Below are 14370 nucleotides of genomic sequence, written 5' to 3'. Positions count from 1 at the left end.
GTAAATTTCGTGGGAAGGGCACAACTTATTCCGAGTTGCGTGGGTTTGACTAAATCCAAATATACAAACCGCGGTCAACTTATTTCATCTCTTAACTGTCAGAAACCGTACAACCCTACAAAACCCCCCACCCCCCAACCCCCAACCCCACCCCCACCCCCCCACCCCCCCCCCCCGAGCTCCAATCATATTAATTCTCCATTATTCGCATTTCCAGTGGACACACACGCAGAACACAGAGAAAATACACACAACACACACACATAATACACGCAAACACACACACACACACACACACAACACAAAGTACGTACATAAGGAAAAATGGGTGGTGGTGGGATGATGAAGAGGGAGCAGCTGCTGCCGGTGAAGGTGGTGATAATCAACACAGAGTACGTGGAGACTGACGCAGAGAGCTTCAAATCTGTAGTCCAAAGGCTCACCGGAAAACACTCCACTCTGGCGGCGGCGGCGGCGGAGGAGGAGAAGTTAAAACCCCCTAGAAGTAGTGGTGCTTTTGATAATTATTATCGTGAAACGACGACGTCGGAGGTTCTGGAACGAGGGCTGTCGTTCAAAGATTTTGATAGGATGCTTAAGGAGTTGCCTTCACTTGATGAACTCTATATTCTTTATGCCGAATAATTCATAATTTTCTTTTTAGGTATAGATAAACACATACATATTCATTGATTCTTTTATTTATATAATATTGGTATTTTGTTTCTTTGTTACTTGTGATATCCTTTTACACATATAATGAATTAATTAATGATAGTTTAATTACTGAGATTTAGGGTTAAGTATATCTTAACAATGACATGGCTCTCGTTTCAAATAGTTGTGATCTCATAAAGTTCATTTGGATGGCTGGTACTTGGTTTTATGCACTTCATTTGATGTAGAGATATAATTACTTTCCATAAGGGGTGCAGCTTTGTGGTTCGAGCAAGAGAGCTTGTGTAATTGATCCAAGTGAATCTAATAAGTGTGTGATTTACATTTTTCGTACGTGGTTTGCGAGCAAATGCACAAGAATGTAGGTTTACCTAGTAACTACATTAGTAAAAATTAAAAATGATTTTTTACTACCACACAAATACATAGCATAGAATACCACATTTGTAGTGAAAAGTTTTTTGCTACGAATTTTCTCCGTAGCGAATACGAGCGTGATAAAAGCTTTGCGCTAAATGACCGTAGCAAATATTTTTTTACCACGGTAAATTTTAGTATTTACTATGAGCCCCAGGTTGTGGCACTAATAAAAGGTACATTATGAACAACTCTTTAATGTAGCTAAAAGATTCTTGGTAAAAGGCCATTTTTTGGCATGGTTGGATGCGATTCTTTTGTTATAAAAAAAAGGGTAAATTGCACTTAACCCCCTTGTGGTTTGAACATTTTGCACATGACCCCCTCATGGTATGAATTTAGGCACATAACCCTTTTGTGGTTTTGACATTTTGCACATGGCCCCCTTATGGTATGAAATTAGGCACATAACCCCCATGTGGTTTTGAAATTTTGCACATGACCCCCTTATGGTATAAAATTAGCACATAACCTCCTTGAATAAAAATCTGGAAAATACTAAATTACCCATATCAAGTCAAAAGTTCTTGTTTTTATTTAAAAATAATTATTCTATAAAATGAAAAAGTTAATGTATTTTTTTGTAAAATGAGAAATATAACATATTATTGTGTTTTTTCTATTATACCGCACATATATTTTTTTAAAATTTAATTTTCATTTCAACTTCAGAGAAATGTTTTTTCAGATTTTTCCAAAAGAATAAAATAAATAAATATTTTGTTTCTTAAAAAAATTAAAGTTCGATGACAACTATAATATAATAAATTATATAGAAAATAGTAATATAATAATCATAATTAATGATAATGTTAAAGATTTTCAAATTGATTTTTAAAATTAAATAAATTGTCAATCGTACAACAATTAGTATTATAAACCTTTTGTGTTGTAAAATTAAAAAAAACACAATAATATATTATATTTTTCATTTTATAAAAAAAATACATTAAGCTTTCCATTTTATAGAATAATTATTTTTAAATTAAAACAAGAATTTTGGACTTGATAAGGGTAATTTAATATTTTCCAGTTTTCTATTCAAGGGGTTATGTGCTAATTTTAAACCATAAGGGGGTCATGTGCAAAATTTCAAAACCACAAGGGGGTTATGTGCCTAATTTTATACCATAAGGGGGTCATGTGCAAAATGTCAAAACCACAAGGGGGTTATGTGCCTAAATTCATACCATAAGGGGGTCATGTGCAAAATGTCCAAACCACAAGGGGGTTAAGTGCTATTTACCCTAAAAAAAATTGAAAAGTACAGTTTGCACCCCTGTACTATAGGATCTGTTACAAACACCATCCTGAACTACAAAATGTACCAAAATGATTCTTGTGATTTGTGGTCAACGTCTACAATACTAACACCGTTACTTTTCTTGTTCATTTACTTATTTGTCCTCATTAAGAGAGTTGGTACCTAACCTTACCAATAGGATAAAAGGTCTAGGGTTCAAATTTCCCCTCCCCTACTCCCCCTTGTAATGACTTGAATTATTAAAAAAAAAAAAAAAAAAAAAAACCACTTTCTCTCTACTCTCTCGTGTTCTTCTTTTTGCATGCATCTTATTCTTCATTTTTCTTTACCAATTCGACATTATTTCCTCCCACCGCGATTATCTTCCTTCTCCGCCCGTCGATTGATTTCAGCCTCACACACTTCCTTAATGGTGAAATTGCAGCCTTCAATTGGATAGTCGGAGAGGGAAAAGAGTCGCCGGAAAATCGATTTCGCTATTTGGAAGGTACAAGTGATTAGTGTGCTTGAACTAAAGAAGGCATAAGCCGGCTTGAGTTATTTTTCTCTGGTTTTCTTCTCTTTTTTATAATTGATTATATTTTTATTTCCAACACAATAGTATCATCATGATTTGTAAGGAATTAATATACTATTTTGTGGGCTGCAAAAAGGAAAATATATATATATTTATTGTACTGTAAAGATTTGGAAAATCAAATATTCTAACTTTTTATCGAAAAAAGGATTTTTAGTTTACTTATGTGTATTTGTTGGTATATATATATATATATATATATATATATATATATATATATATATATATATATATATATATATATAGGGTAAAAACGTCAAAAATTTGCTGCAACCCCAAAAGTGATTAAAACTTAAAAAAGTCAACACGCCACGTCATCACACACAAACAGATTGGAAACGGCAGGGCCATTTTGTTACATTTTGTAGTTCAAAGGGGTGTTTGTGACAAACCTTATAATTTAGAGGTGCAAACTGTACTTTTCCCAAAAAAAATTATAAAATATTCAAGGAATTCTGTGACATTTGAAATAACAAATCATCCAATGATATTCTCAAGGGTTCAATAGTTTGTTCTAATAGCTCAAGATTCAATTCCATAAATTAATTAACGTATGATTTTTCATATTATTATATATAAGATCATTATTCTCTTTAATTCAGCATGTTAAGGAAACAAGTCAACTGCTGAGACAAATAATTCATAGAACCAGCAACCATAATTACGTTTATACGATGAACAATAGAAAACATAATAAAAAATACATAATTTAACGTGGTTCGGCCAAGAACAAGGCCTAGATCAGGGGAAGGAGCAATATTACTTTTATTAATCAGGCACCAAAAATATCCAAGAATTATAAAGCACAAAATATTTATCCCACAGCTTCCTCTCTCTCTCTCTCTCTACTACATATATATATATATATATATATATATATATATATATATATATATATATATATATATATATATATATATATATATATATATATATATATATATATATATATATATTTTCTTGGCGTTGTCTTATCTCTCTCCATCTCGTTATTTTCCGCTTTGCATCCCACTCTCCACATCTCACGATCTCTCTCCGACATCCCGCCCTCTTAGCTCCACGTCTCACGATCTCGCTCGATGTCTCTTTCTTCTCTTGCAATATACTCTCCAATCTCAAGTAATTCATCAATCTCAAATCTCCTTTTATAAGCAAAATGAATCTTCTAAGGTAGTTTTCTTCCATAAAATTTTCCATGACTCTTACATGAATTAGAATACCAATTGATTCCAACTTAATTATTGTTGACTTGGAAGACACCTAATCAATAACAATTCTCCACCTTGGATTCAATTCAGCAGCAGCTCTTCCATCTCTGTTTCCTTCTCACCTTCACGATGTGAGATCAGTGCAATTGTTTGTTTGCACTTCACTAAGTTTATATAATGAATGATCTTACTTCTTGTAACTGGTTTTGTAAGCATATTAGTTGGATTATCTTCAGTAGAAATCTTCTCCACTTTAACTAATCCCTCAGCCAAAATGTCTCTTACAAATGCATTTGCACATCTATATTACCAACAACCTGAAGTGTTTCTTACTAGCATAAGGCATTTGATCCATCAGACTTCTTATTGCTTCACATTGTGGAGATTGTGCAGAAGATCATCAATGTTTAGGGATGGCAATGGGTAAGGGTTTGCGAGTCTTAGACCCCGAATCGACCCGTTTGGGGGCAGGTTTGGGTAAGTTAAATGGTTCTGAGTCAGGTATTGGATCTAAGTTTCTAGAACCGGATGATTTTGGGTCGGGTTAGGGGTCTTATTGGAACCAACTCAGAACCGACCCGTACAAATATATTATATTTAATAGTTAATCTATATGTAAAAAATAATTTAGGATTTTATTTATCAAACTTTCAATTTCCATCGCGTTTATTCTCATTTGCCAATTTTTCACGGTTTCAATTTTTTTTTTAATCTTGTTTCTGGTAAGTAATATGTATCAAACTTGTCGACCACCGCTATTCGTCTTGCATTTTATATATTTTTCGCGGGTCGGGTCTCGGGTTTAGGTAAACCCGCCCCAAAACTGACCCGTTGGCGTCCCTACTGATGTGTTGTCCAATAGGTGTTGTAACAACCATTGCTTTATTCATGTTGAACCTCAGCAATACCATTTGTAGGTAAGATTTTTGGGACAGTGCCAAGTGTCCCATCTTTCCCATTTCTGCATATCTCCATTCCAAGACTTCATCTAGCTAGTATGGAGAATATATCACGTTCCTAATTATGCAAATCATCCTTCTTAATTAGTTTTTCCTTATATACACAATTACCTTAAATCACGCCTTGCACTGTATATTTTATGCTGATCTACCGTGATTGTAAACAATTGATTGATTCCCATTGAATCAATCCTCATGTATATATACTCACATATACATCAATGAAAAGTGGGAAAACCCAACTTAAGAAATCATTTTATGGTATCACTAGCCTCACGGCATCTCTGATCCCTTTATTATCATTTTTTTTCTCTCCCTTTCTTCACTTATAATGTCGGCCGATCCCTCGATATCTCCAAACCAGACCACTGCCACCACGACTGCTGATAACACTACACCCATCTCCCTTTCACCACAGACCTTTGATGTTTCCTCCAACAACCACCTTATCTCTATAAACACCGCTGCTCAAACTCCTGTCAAACTCACATCCACGAACTACCAATCTTGGCACACTCAGTGGTATTCACTCTTGTGCGGATATAGATTTCTAAAATTTGTTGAAACCAAACCCACCCCCATTCTTCTCCAAAACGAATATTGGTTTTGTCAAGACCAACTAATTCGCAGCGCCTTAATTGCCTCCTTATCCGCTGATCTCATTCCCTTTGTTGTTGAAGCTAAGACTTCCTACGACGTCAGGCACACTCTTGCCGACACTTATGCCAAACCATCTCGAACTCGGATTATGAGTCTTCGAGAGTCGTTAAGTACCATGAAGAAAGGATCCATGTCGATTACAAAATTTCTTCAGAACATAAAACAAATTTGTGGACAACTCTCTGCAGTTGGTGTTCATATTTCCATGGACGAAATTGTATTACATGTTCTCCATGGTCTTCCAGCTGAGTATAAAGAAATTGCTGCTGCCCTTCGTGCACGTGAGTCCAACATCAGCTTTCAAGAACTCCATGAAAAGCTCACTGATTTTGAGCTATATCTTTCACGAGAAATCAACAATGGATCGTCGCCTATTATGGCTAACTTTGCAGCCAAACCTTCTTCCACCACCTATCGCCACAGTCGTGGCTATAGACCCCCAAATGGTTCATTCATTTCCAAGAAAAACCATGCATATCAACCGCACCCAGCAATGTTTCCTTCAAGTCCAGCGTACCAAGGGAATCATGTTCGAGTAACTTGTCAAATATGTGACAAGCCTGGTCACGGTGCTCGTCAATGCCGCAAACTTCTTAATATATTCCCAGTGTTGTCGACACCACCGACTACCAACTCTAGTGTTAATCGGTCGTCTATGCCAAGACCACATGCCAATTACACCTCTCAATCTCCGAATAACAATACTAATTGGCTCGTGGATTCAGGTGCATCTCACCATGTTACACATGATCTGCAGAACTTATCACTCCATTCGGAATATGATGGCAGTGAAGAAATTATGTTGGGTGATGGTAAAAATCATCAAATTTTACACACGGGTTCTACCTCATTACTTTGTTCTTCTTGTCATCTTTATCTTTCAAATGTTCTTTGCGTTCCAAAGATGAAAAAAAAAATCTTATTTATGTGTATCAGTTATGTTCTACCAATAATGTTTCAGTTGAGTTCTCACCCTTTTCATTTGTTGTGAAGGATTATCGAACGGGGGCACCTCTACTTGCAGGGAAGCCTAGAGACGGTGTGTACCCATGGCCTACAAACTTACCACATACCATTAAACCTGTATCACCACAAGCCAACGCGACAACCACCATCTCTGCTCCACAATGGCACCAACGTTTTGGTCACCCCTCTACTCCAATTCTTCGTCAAATTCTTCAGCTCATGAATATCTCTTCTCCCTCCTTAGATAAATATTTCTTTTGTAATTCCTGCAAGTGCAATAAAATGCACAAGTCCCCTTTTTATCATTCCACAATAAAAAGCTCCTCTCCTTTAGAGTTAATATATTCTGATGTTTGGGGTCCTGCGCCAGTTACCTCTATCAATGATTTTCAATATTATGTTATCTTTGTTGATCATTTTACAAAGTATGTTTGGTTCTTTCCAATGAAAAGAAAATCGGAGGTTTCTATTATTTTTACCAAATTCAAGAATGTGGCTGAAAAGTTTTTCCAGAAAACTATTATTTCTTTTTACTCCGATAATGGTGGCGAGTTTATGCATTTACGTTCATTTTTCGAAGAACATGGCATCTCCCACTTTCTTACTCCACCCTACACCCCTGAACATAATGCCACTGCTGAACGCCGCCATCGTCATATTGTCGAGACAGGGATCACCTTACTCCATCTTGCAAATTTGCCATTAAAATTCTGGTCTTTTGCTTTCCAAGCAGCCACCTATCTGATTAACCGTATGCCTACCCCAATTCTCCGTAATAACTCCCTTTTTTTCAAATTATTTGGTCGCCATCCAAATTACTCAAAACTTCGGGTATTTGGGTGTTTATGCTACCCATGGCTCCGACCATATAATCAAAACAAGCTCCAACCAAGGTCTACACCTTGCATTTTTATAGGCTACGGTGAAAATCAAAGTGGATATAAGTGTTTTGATCCTGTCAAATCTCGTATTTATATTTCTCGCCATGTCGACTTTGTGGAGCATTCCTTTCCGTACGCGAATATTGAATCTCCATCACCTCGACCCACCGAAGACACAATTTCAGCTTGGGCACCATCTCACTTTGTTATCCCATATAAACCATCGTCTACCAACTCACGCTCTCCACAACCGTCTCAAGTCTCTCCTCAAATGGAAAGTGTCCCCGACGATGTCGTTTCACCAAATGAAGGACCAGACTCATCCTATCACGCCTCAGGTATGAATATTTCTTACACACATAATATTTCTGATGAGTGCACCTCCATTCCTACTTCCACCTGTACACAATCACCACCTCAACCGAACCATCAAATGGTCACTCGGTCGAAAAATAATATCCGTAAACCCATTCAACGACTATGCCTAATCACTCAAAAATCAACCTCTTATATCAATCCCAACCCGACCGAAAAACCTCCAACCGCAACCCCAAGCCTACCCGTATCAAAAACAGATATCAAGCCTCGGGAGCCAAAATCTGTCATTAGTGCTCTTAAAGATCCCCATTGGTGTGCTGCCATGAAAGAAGAAATTGTTGCATTGAAAAACCAGAATACATGGTCCCTAGTTCCTGGTAATATTTCTTCTAATGTTATTGGTTGTAAGTGGGTTTTCAGGATAAAATACAACTCTGATGGGACAATTAGCCGATACAAAGCTCGTATTGTTGCGAAAGGATTCCATCAACGACCAGGCCTAGACTATGACGAGACATTCTCGCCTGTAGCTAAGCATACAACAGTCAGAGTCATTCTTTCTATTGCGGTCTCTCGCAACTGGCCTCTTCTGCAATTGGATGTTAATAATGCGTTTCATCACGGTTTCCTAAACGAAGATGTTTATATGTCTCAACCACCTGGATTTATTGACGAACAATTCCCCAACCATGTCTGCAAGTTGAATAAGGCAATCTATGGTCTAAAACAAGCCCCACGGGCGTGGTTCTCAGAATTGCAACGATGTTTATTTTCACTTGGCTTCATCAACTCCGCGTCAGATACTTGTCTATTTATCTTTGCCCATGAAGGAATTATCATCTACTTAATTGTTTATGTGGATGACTTGATCATTACAGGGAATCACTCACCGTCAATTGAGACATTTGTAAATAAGATTGGCGCACAATTCTCCATCAAAGACTTGGGTAATCTAAATTTCTTTTTGGGTGTGGAGGTGACACGAAGCAAAAATGGTGTATTTCTTTCTCAGAAAAAATATATTATGGAGCTCCTAGATCATGCAAATATGATCGGCGCCAAGGCTGTCAAGACACCTCTATCCACCGGCAATCCCCTGTCTATTAGTGATAGCGCTCATCTTGATGATGCCAAAGAATATCGCACAATTGTCGGCGGCCTACAATACTTAATGCTCACCCGTCCAGACATTGCATATGCTGTGAATAAACTTGCTCAATTTGCAAATCAGCCTACTACAAATCATTGGACAGCCGTGAAACGAGTTCTTCGCTACTTGGGCGGTACATCTGAACATGGTCTGTTTTTGTCCAGTAACTCTCCTCTTACACTTCATGCCTATTCTGATGCTGATTGGGCTGGAAACAAGGATGATCGCACATCTACAAGTGCATTTATCGTCTTTCTTGGTCGCAATCCGATTGCTTGGAGCTCTAAGCAACAACGTTTTGTTGCTTGTTCATCTACCGAAGCTGAATACCGCTCGGTCGCAATCACAACACGTGAATTGTGTTGGGTACAAGGTCTTCTCAGTGAGCTATCAATCTCTCTTGCCACTCAACCAGTCATCTATTGTGACAATCTTGGCACAACATACCTTTGCGCGAATCCAGTTTTTCACTCGCGCATGAAGCATATGGAGATGGCATTTCACTTTGTTCGGAAACTTGTTCAAGCTGGGAAGTTGCGGGTGTCTCATGTCTCATCCAAAGATCAATTGGCCGACTTGCTGACAAAGCCACTTCATGCACCAGCCTTTGAAAGGCTTCGTTCCAAGATTGGCGTTTCTGACCGAATCGCCATCTTGCGGGGCATATGGAGAATATATCACGTTCCTAATTATGCAAATCATCCTTCTTAATTAGTTTTTCCTTATATACACAATTACCTTAAATCACGTCTTGCACTGTATATTTTATGCTGATCTACCGTGATTGTAATCACTTGATTGATTCCCATTGAATCAATCCTCATGTATATATACTCACATATACATCAATGAAAAGTGGGAAAACCCAACTTAAGAAATCATTTTAGCTAGTCCCAACTCTTTTATATCGAATTCTGATTTCATTATCTTCTTAATCAATTCGACTTATACTTTGTTCCTGCTAGCCACTAGCATATTTAATTTGTATAGTAAATAAATGCTTTTTTTAACTTTCAACTAGGCAGTTAAACGATATCGTTTTAGTCATTCTGTTTGTTTGTTTTTTAATTAAAATAAATCACACCATTCTAGGCAAAAAAATACCATTTCCAAACGGATTCCAAATTTATGGTCCAACCGGCAAAACGGACCGAACAAGACAGCGGTCCACAGTTTAACTAGTTCAACCGACCGATCCGTTTCGAGTTTCAAAACATTGGTTCCAACCTCATGATTTGTTCCTAATTAACTTTTAATTATTTCATGTCAATCACCCCTTAATGAAATATAGAAGATTATACACTCAGTAATTGGCATATTTAATTAGAGTTGAAATAAGATAAGAGAGAAGGTTCACCCACGTCAAAAAAATAATTAATGCAATTTTTGGACAGCGTACAGAACTTTCTATTGTATTAAGATCCATAATTAGCAGAGTTGTGTTGTATCGCATTAAAGCACCTTCAATACTTACCAACTTTCCAGAAATTTGACTTGGCCTGAAAATCAAACCATAGACTATTTCTTCTTTTTTAAATAGGGTAAATTACAAACACATATTGAGGTATGGTCAATTTAAAAAAAAAAAACCATCTTGTTCGGATAATTACATCTACCCCTCAACTATGATTTTTTCTTACACCTCCATCCTTATGTTGTCAAATTCAACATAATCATCTAGATTTCGTGGAATGTGCTTTTTGTACTCGTTTTGTGTAAAAATACAGTTTCTGATGCACCACAATCAGATATATACAAGCCAAAAAACACATATTATGATCATCTAGCTTCAAAATGTAGAGTTCGAATGGGATAAAATGGGTATAAAAATGATAAAATTCCATATAATCCCGAAGATTCCACTAAATTTTAATAGTTGAGGGGCGGGGTGATTGTAATTATCCAAACAATAGGGGGTTTTCGTAATTTGACCATATCTCAGGGAGGTGGTTGTAATTTACCCTTTTTAAATATATATGTGTCGATTATAATATATTTTCCTGTCAATGCAAATCACCGATATAATTACCCGATCATATATTTATAAATTGATGCATAATCATTCACACGTATTATTTGATAATCACTTCATATGAATTTTGTAGGACCTCCGTGACTTTGGTGCTGATATCACTTGTAGGATCTCAGACGCTACCAATTGTCATAAAACTAATATGTTTCAGGAAAGACGCAAACTCTTACAGTGCATTTAGCACACAAATGCCAACGGTATTTGATTGTTAATCGGCCATACCTGGTCCTCTCCGCGTGGATTAGGGGGGTGAACGAGCCGAGCTTGCCTGTTTTGGCAGACTCGAGTTCGAGTTCATTTTGTCGAGCTCGAGCTCGTCGAGTTTTTTTTTTTTTTTTTTTTTTTTGACTCGAGCTCGAGCTCTAGCCCAATTTGTCGAGCTCAAATCCAAGGTCATTTTGGGTTTTACTTATTTATTCATTTTTAATTATTAAATTTTATTATTAAAAAAATATTTAGATTAGAATAAACAAATTCAAAATAAATATTAAACTCTAATTATACATATATTTTAATATTTATATGTTCTTTTTATATTATTTCTATAATATTTTATATTATTATAAATTATTTAAAAAAATATATATAAAAACAAAAAATAAAATAAAATAAAATAAATAAGGCTCGCGAGCCGGCTCGTGAGCTCACAAACAACTAAAAAAATTCGAGTTCGAGCTTTTTTCGAGCCGGCTCATCAAACTCACGAGCGGCTCAGCTCGTTTACAACCCCTAACATGGGCAATTGCTGCTAAAACTACGCGAAAAAGGAAAAAAATATCACTATAGGAATTTTCATTTTGCTATAGTGACAGATAATTGGTGAGTTGGTCTTCAATTTGTTTATAAATTTAAAAAAAAAAATGAAAATTGTTTATATAAAGTAAATTTCGTGGGAGGTACACATATATTAAATTTCCCAAGTTGCGTGGTTTGACTAAATCCAAATTAAAATGGTTGTAGACCACTTATATATTAATCAAACATATATATAACGGTCAACTTATTTCATCTCTCAAGTGGCAAACCGTACAACCCCTACCAGTATTCCACCCCCCACCGCACCCCCCCCCCCCCCTCCATTCTCCAACTACTCCAATCATATAAATTCTCCATTACACATAATACACACAAATACACACACACAATATACTCAATACACACGCACAACACACGGAACATAAGGAAAATGGGTGGTGGTGGCATGATGAAGAGGGAGCTGCCGGTGAAGGTGGTGATAATCAACACACAGTACGTCGAAACCGACGCAGTTAGCTTCAAATCTGTAGTTCAAAGCCTCACCGGAAAAGACTCCACTGTGGCGGCGGCTGGCGCCGCCTCCCCAGAGAAGTCGAAGTTGAAATCAAGAAGTAGTGGCGGCGGCGCTTCGGCGTTTAATTATAATAGTAATGCGATCGAACGGGTTGTGGAACGAGGAGTGTCGTTCAAAGATTTTGATAGGATGCTTAAGGAGTTGCCTTCGCTTGATGAATTGTATACACTTTATGCCGAATAATAATTTGATTTTCCACGTACTCATGACTATGTTTTATTTTATTTTTATTTTTATTTGACTTGTATATTCATTTATATATATTGATTCTTTCTTTTATTGGCCTTTTCTTTTTCTTCGTCGTCCAAGATTTTGTTTTACAACATATAATATGATGATGGTTCAATTAATGAAGATTTTGATCTTATTATAACGGTGATTAGTTTTTGATTCACCGTACCGGTGCGATGATGTCAGCATAATCTTGCTTACGTCAGTCTTCAACTTTCATTGGAATCTTGGTCGAACGTCGTTCCTGCAACACTGGGAAGGGTTTCCCGGTATAAAAACCCCGACGATCAAGTAAGCAGTATTTCAAGTGTATATTGTGTGATTTTGATAATGAAGCATTAGAAAACAAGAGTTTGAGTGATAGTTATTTTGTACCTTGAGAAGCAAATTTTTTCATTAGAGTTTTTAAACGATTTCTCTCTTGGGCATGCCACATTTAGTGGGCTTTTAGATTAAATACGCGTGCCCAAGGTCACACCACAACACCTTGTGGCTTTAACTCTTGTCGCAGTGCGACGTAAGGTACGAACGACATTTTCTCTCCGATGGGTTTTTATATACTCTTTTAACAAAACTGAACTTCTATCTTTGGGTTACCTTTCTTAGGCCTTATGTGCAATTAGTCTTATTTACTTAGACAAGGCCCGTATGGGCGAGTTAGCCCAAATCCACTACCCCTATTCCAAAATTTGAATTCCTAATGTGAAGTAAAGATCCCGCATTTTCTTCATTATATGGCCACAGGTCTGACATCCATAGATCGGACGGGGCGGCATGCCTGAGATTTTAATCGACTGTTCCTATGTCGCATAATTATTAAAGCGTGTCGGGAGTGTTCTCAAGGGAACCTGAGTATCAAGTTAATTAGGGCCACTCGCTTGAGCGGATGAGATCTTCTGATCTTTCGAATTCTGCCCCTATAAATACTTCTTTTTCTTTTTGATTTCATTTTTTACGCTCATATTTCTTTCTTCTTCTTCCCTTTTTTGATTTTATTCTTTACGCTCATCTTCCATTCTTCTTCTGTGATTTTTTCTCTGGTGATTTGCTTTTGGCTTTATGCCAATAAAGGTGGCGATAATCAATACAAAGTACGTGGAAACTAACGCAGTGAACTTCAAATCGGCAGTTCAAAGTCTCACCGGAAAAGCCGAAGTTAAAATTAAGAAGTCGCGGCGTTTCAGGATTTAATAATAATAACAATGCGAATGAAAGGGTTCTGGAACGAGATGCGCCTTTCAATGATTTTGATAGGATGCTTAAGGAGTCGTGATGAATTGTATAAGAATAGTATCATACATAAAAATTCCTTATGGGTAACAACTTTTTCACCTTTTAAGTGCTAAATTTTAATTTCAGTCAACTCTAAACTTCTAGAGCTTGGAATTATGAAATTTCCCATAATATGGGGAGACTTCTATAGTCAAGTTTTCTCTCCGACAAAAGGGAATAGAAGGTTACAGATTTAGACTAATAACAAAAAATACATAAACACTTCTGGGAGTTGAAAACCTAACAGAGAATCTACGAACAACTTTCTGTTATGGCTCAATTTTTTTGTCATTTTTCCCGTCCAGAATCCACTGGCGGTGACACCAACAACCCAATATTATGCCCGGTCACCAGAACCCTAGATCTTGCCATAATCAAACAGATTTATGGTCAAGTCTCTCACCTAAATCCCCACTTCAAGATTCAA

General features: G+C 36.8%; 1 protein-coding gene across 1 annotated transcript; it reads left to right on the top strand.

The window, feature by feature from the left end:
* The first annotated feature begins 324 nt into the window (after positions 1-324).
* LOC105969334 (VQ motif-containing protein 10) lies at positions 325-645 on the top strand. The gene has a single exon (XM_012994091.2). It carries the CDS (start codon positions 325-327, stop codon positions 643-645), a length of 321 nt encoding a protein of 106 aa, XP_012849545.2.
* Positions 646-14370: the final 13725 nt, after the last annotated feature.

This window comes from Erythranthe guttata, chromosome 13 (assembly GCF_056151865.1).
Source record: "Erythranthe guttata isolate IM_541 chromosome 13, IM_541, whole genome shotgun sequence".
In the NCBI taxonomy this organism is placed as follows: Eukaryota; Viridiplantae; Streptophyta; class Magnoliopsida; order Lamiales; family Phrymaceae; genus Erythranthe; species Erythranthe guttata.
This window is presented reverse-complemented; position numbering and strand designations above follow the sequence as displayed.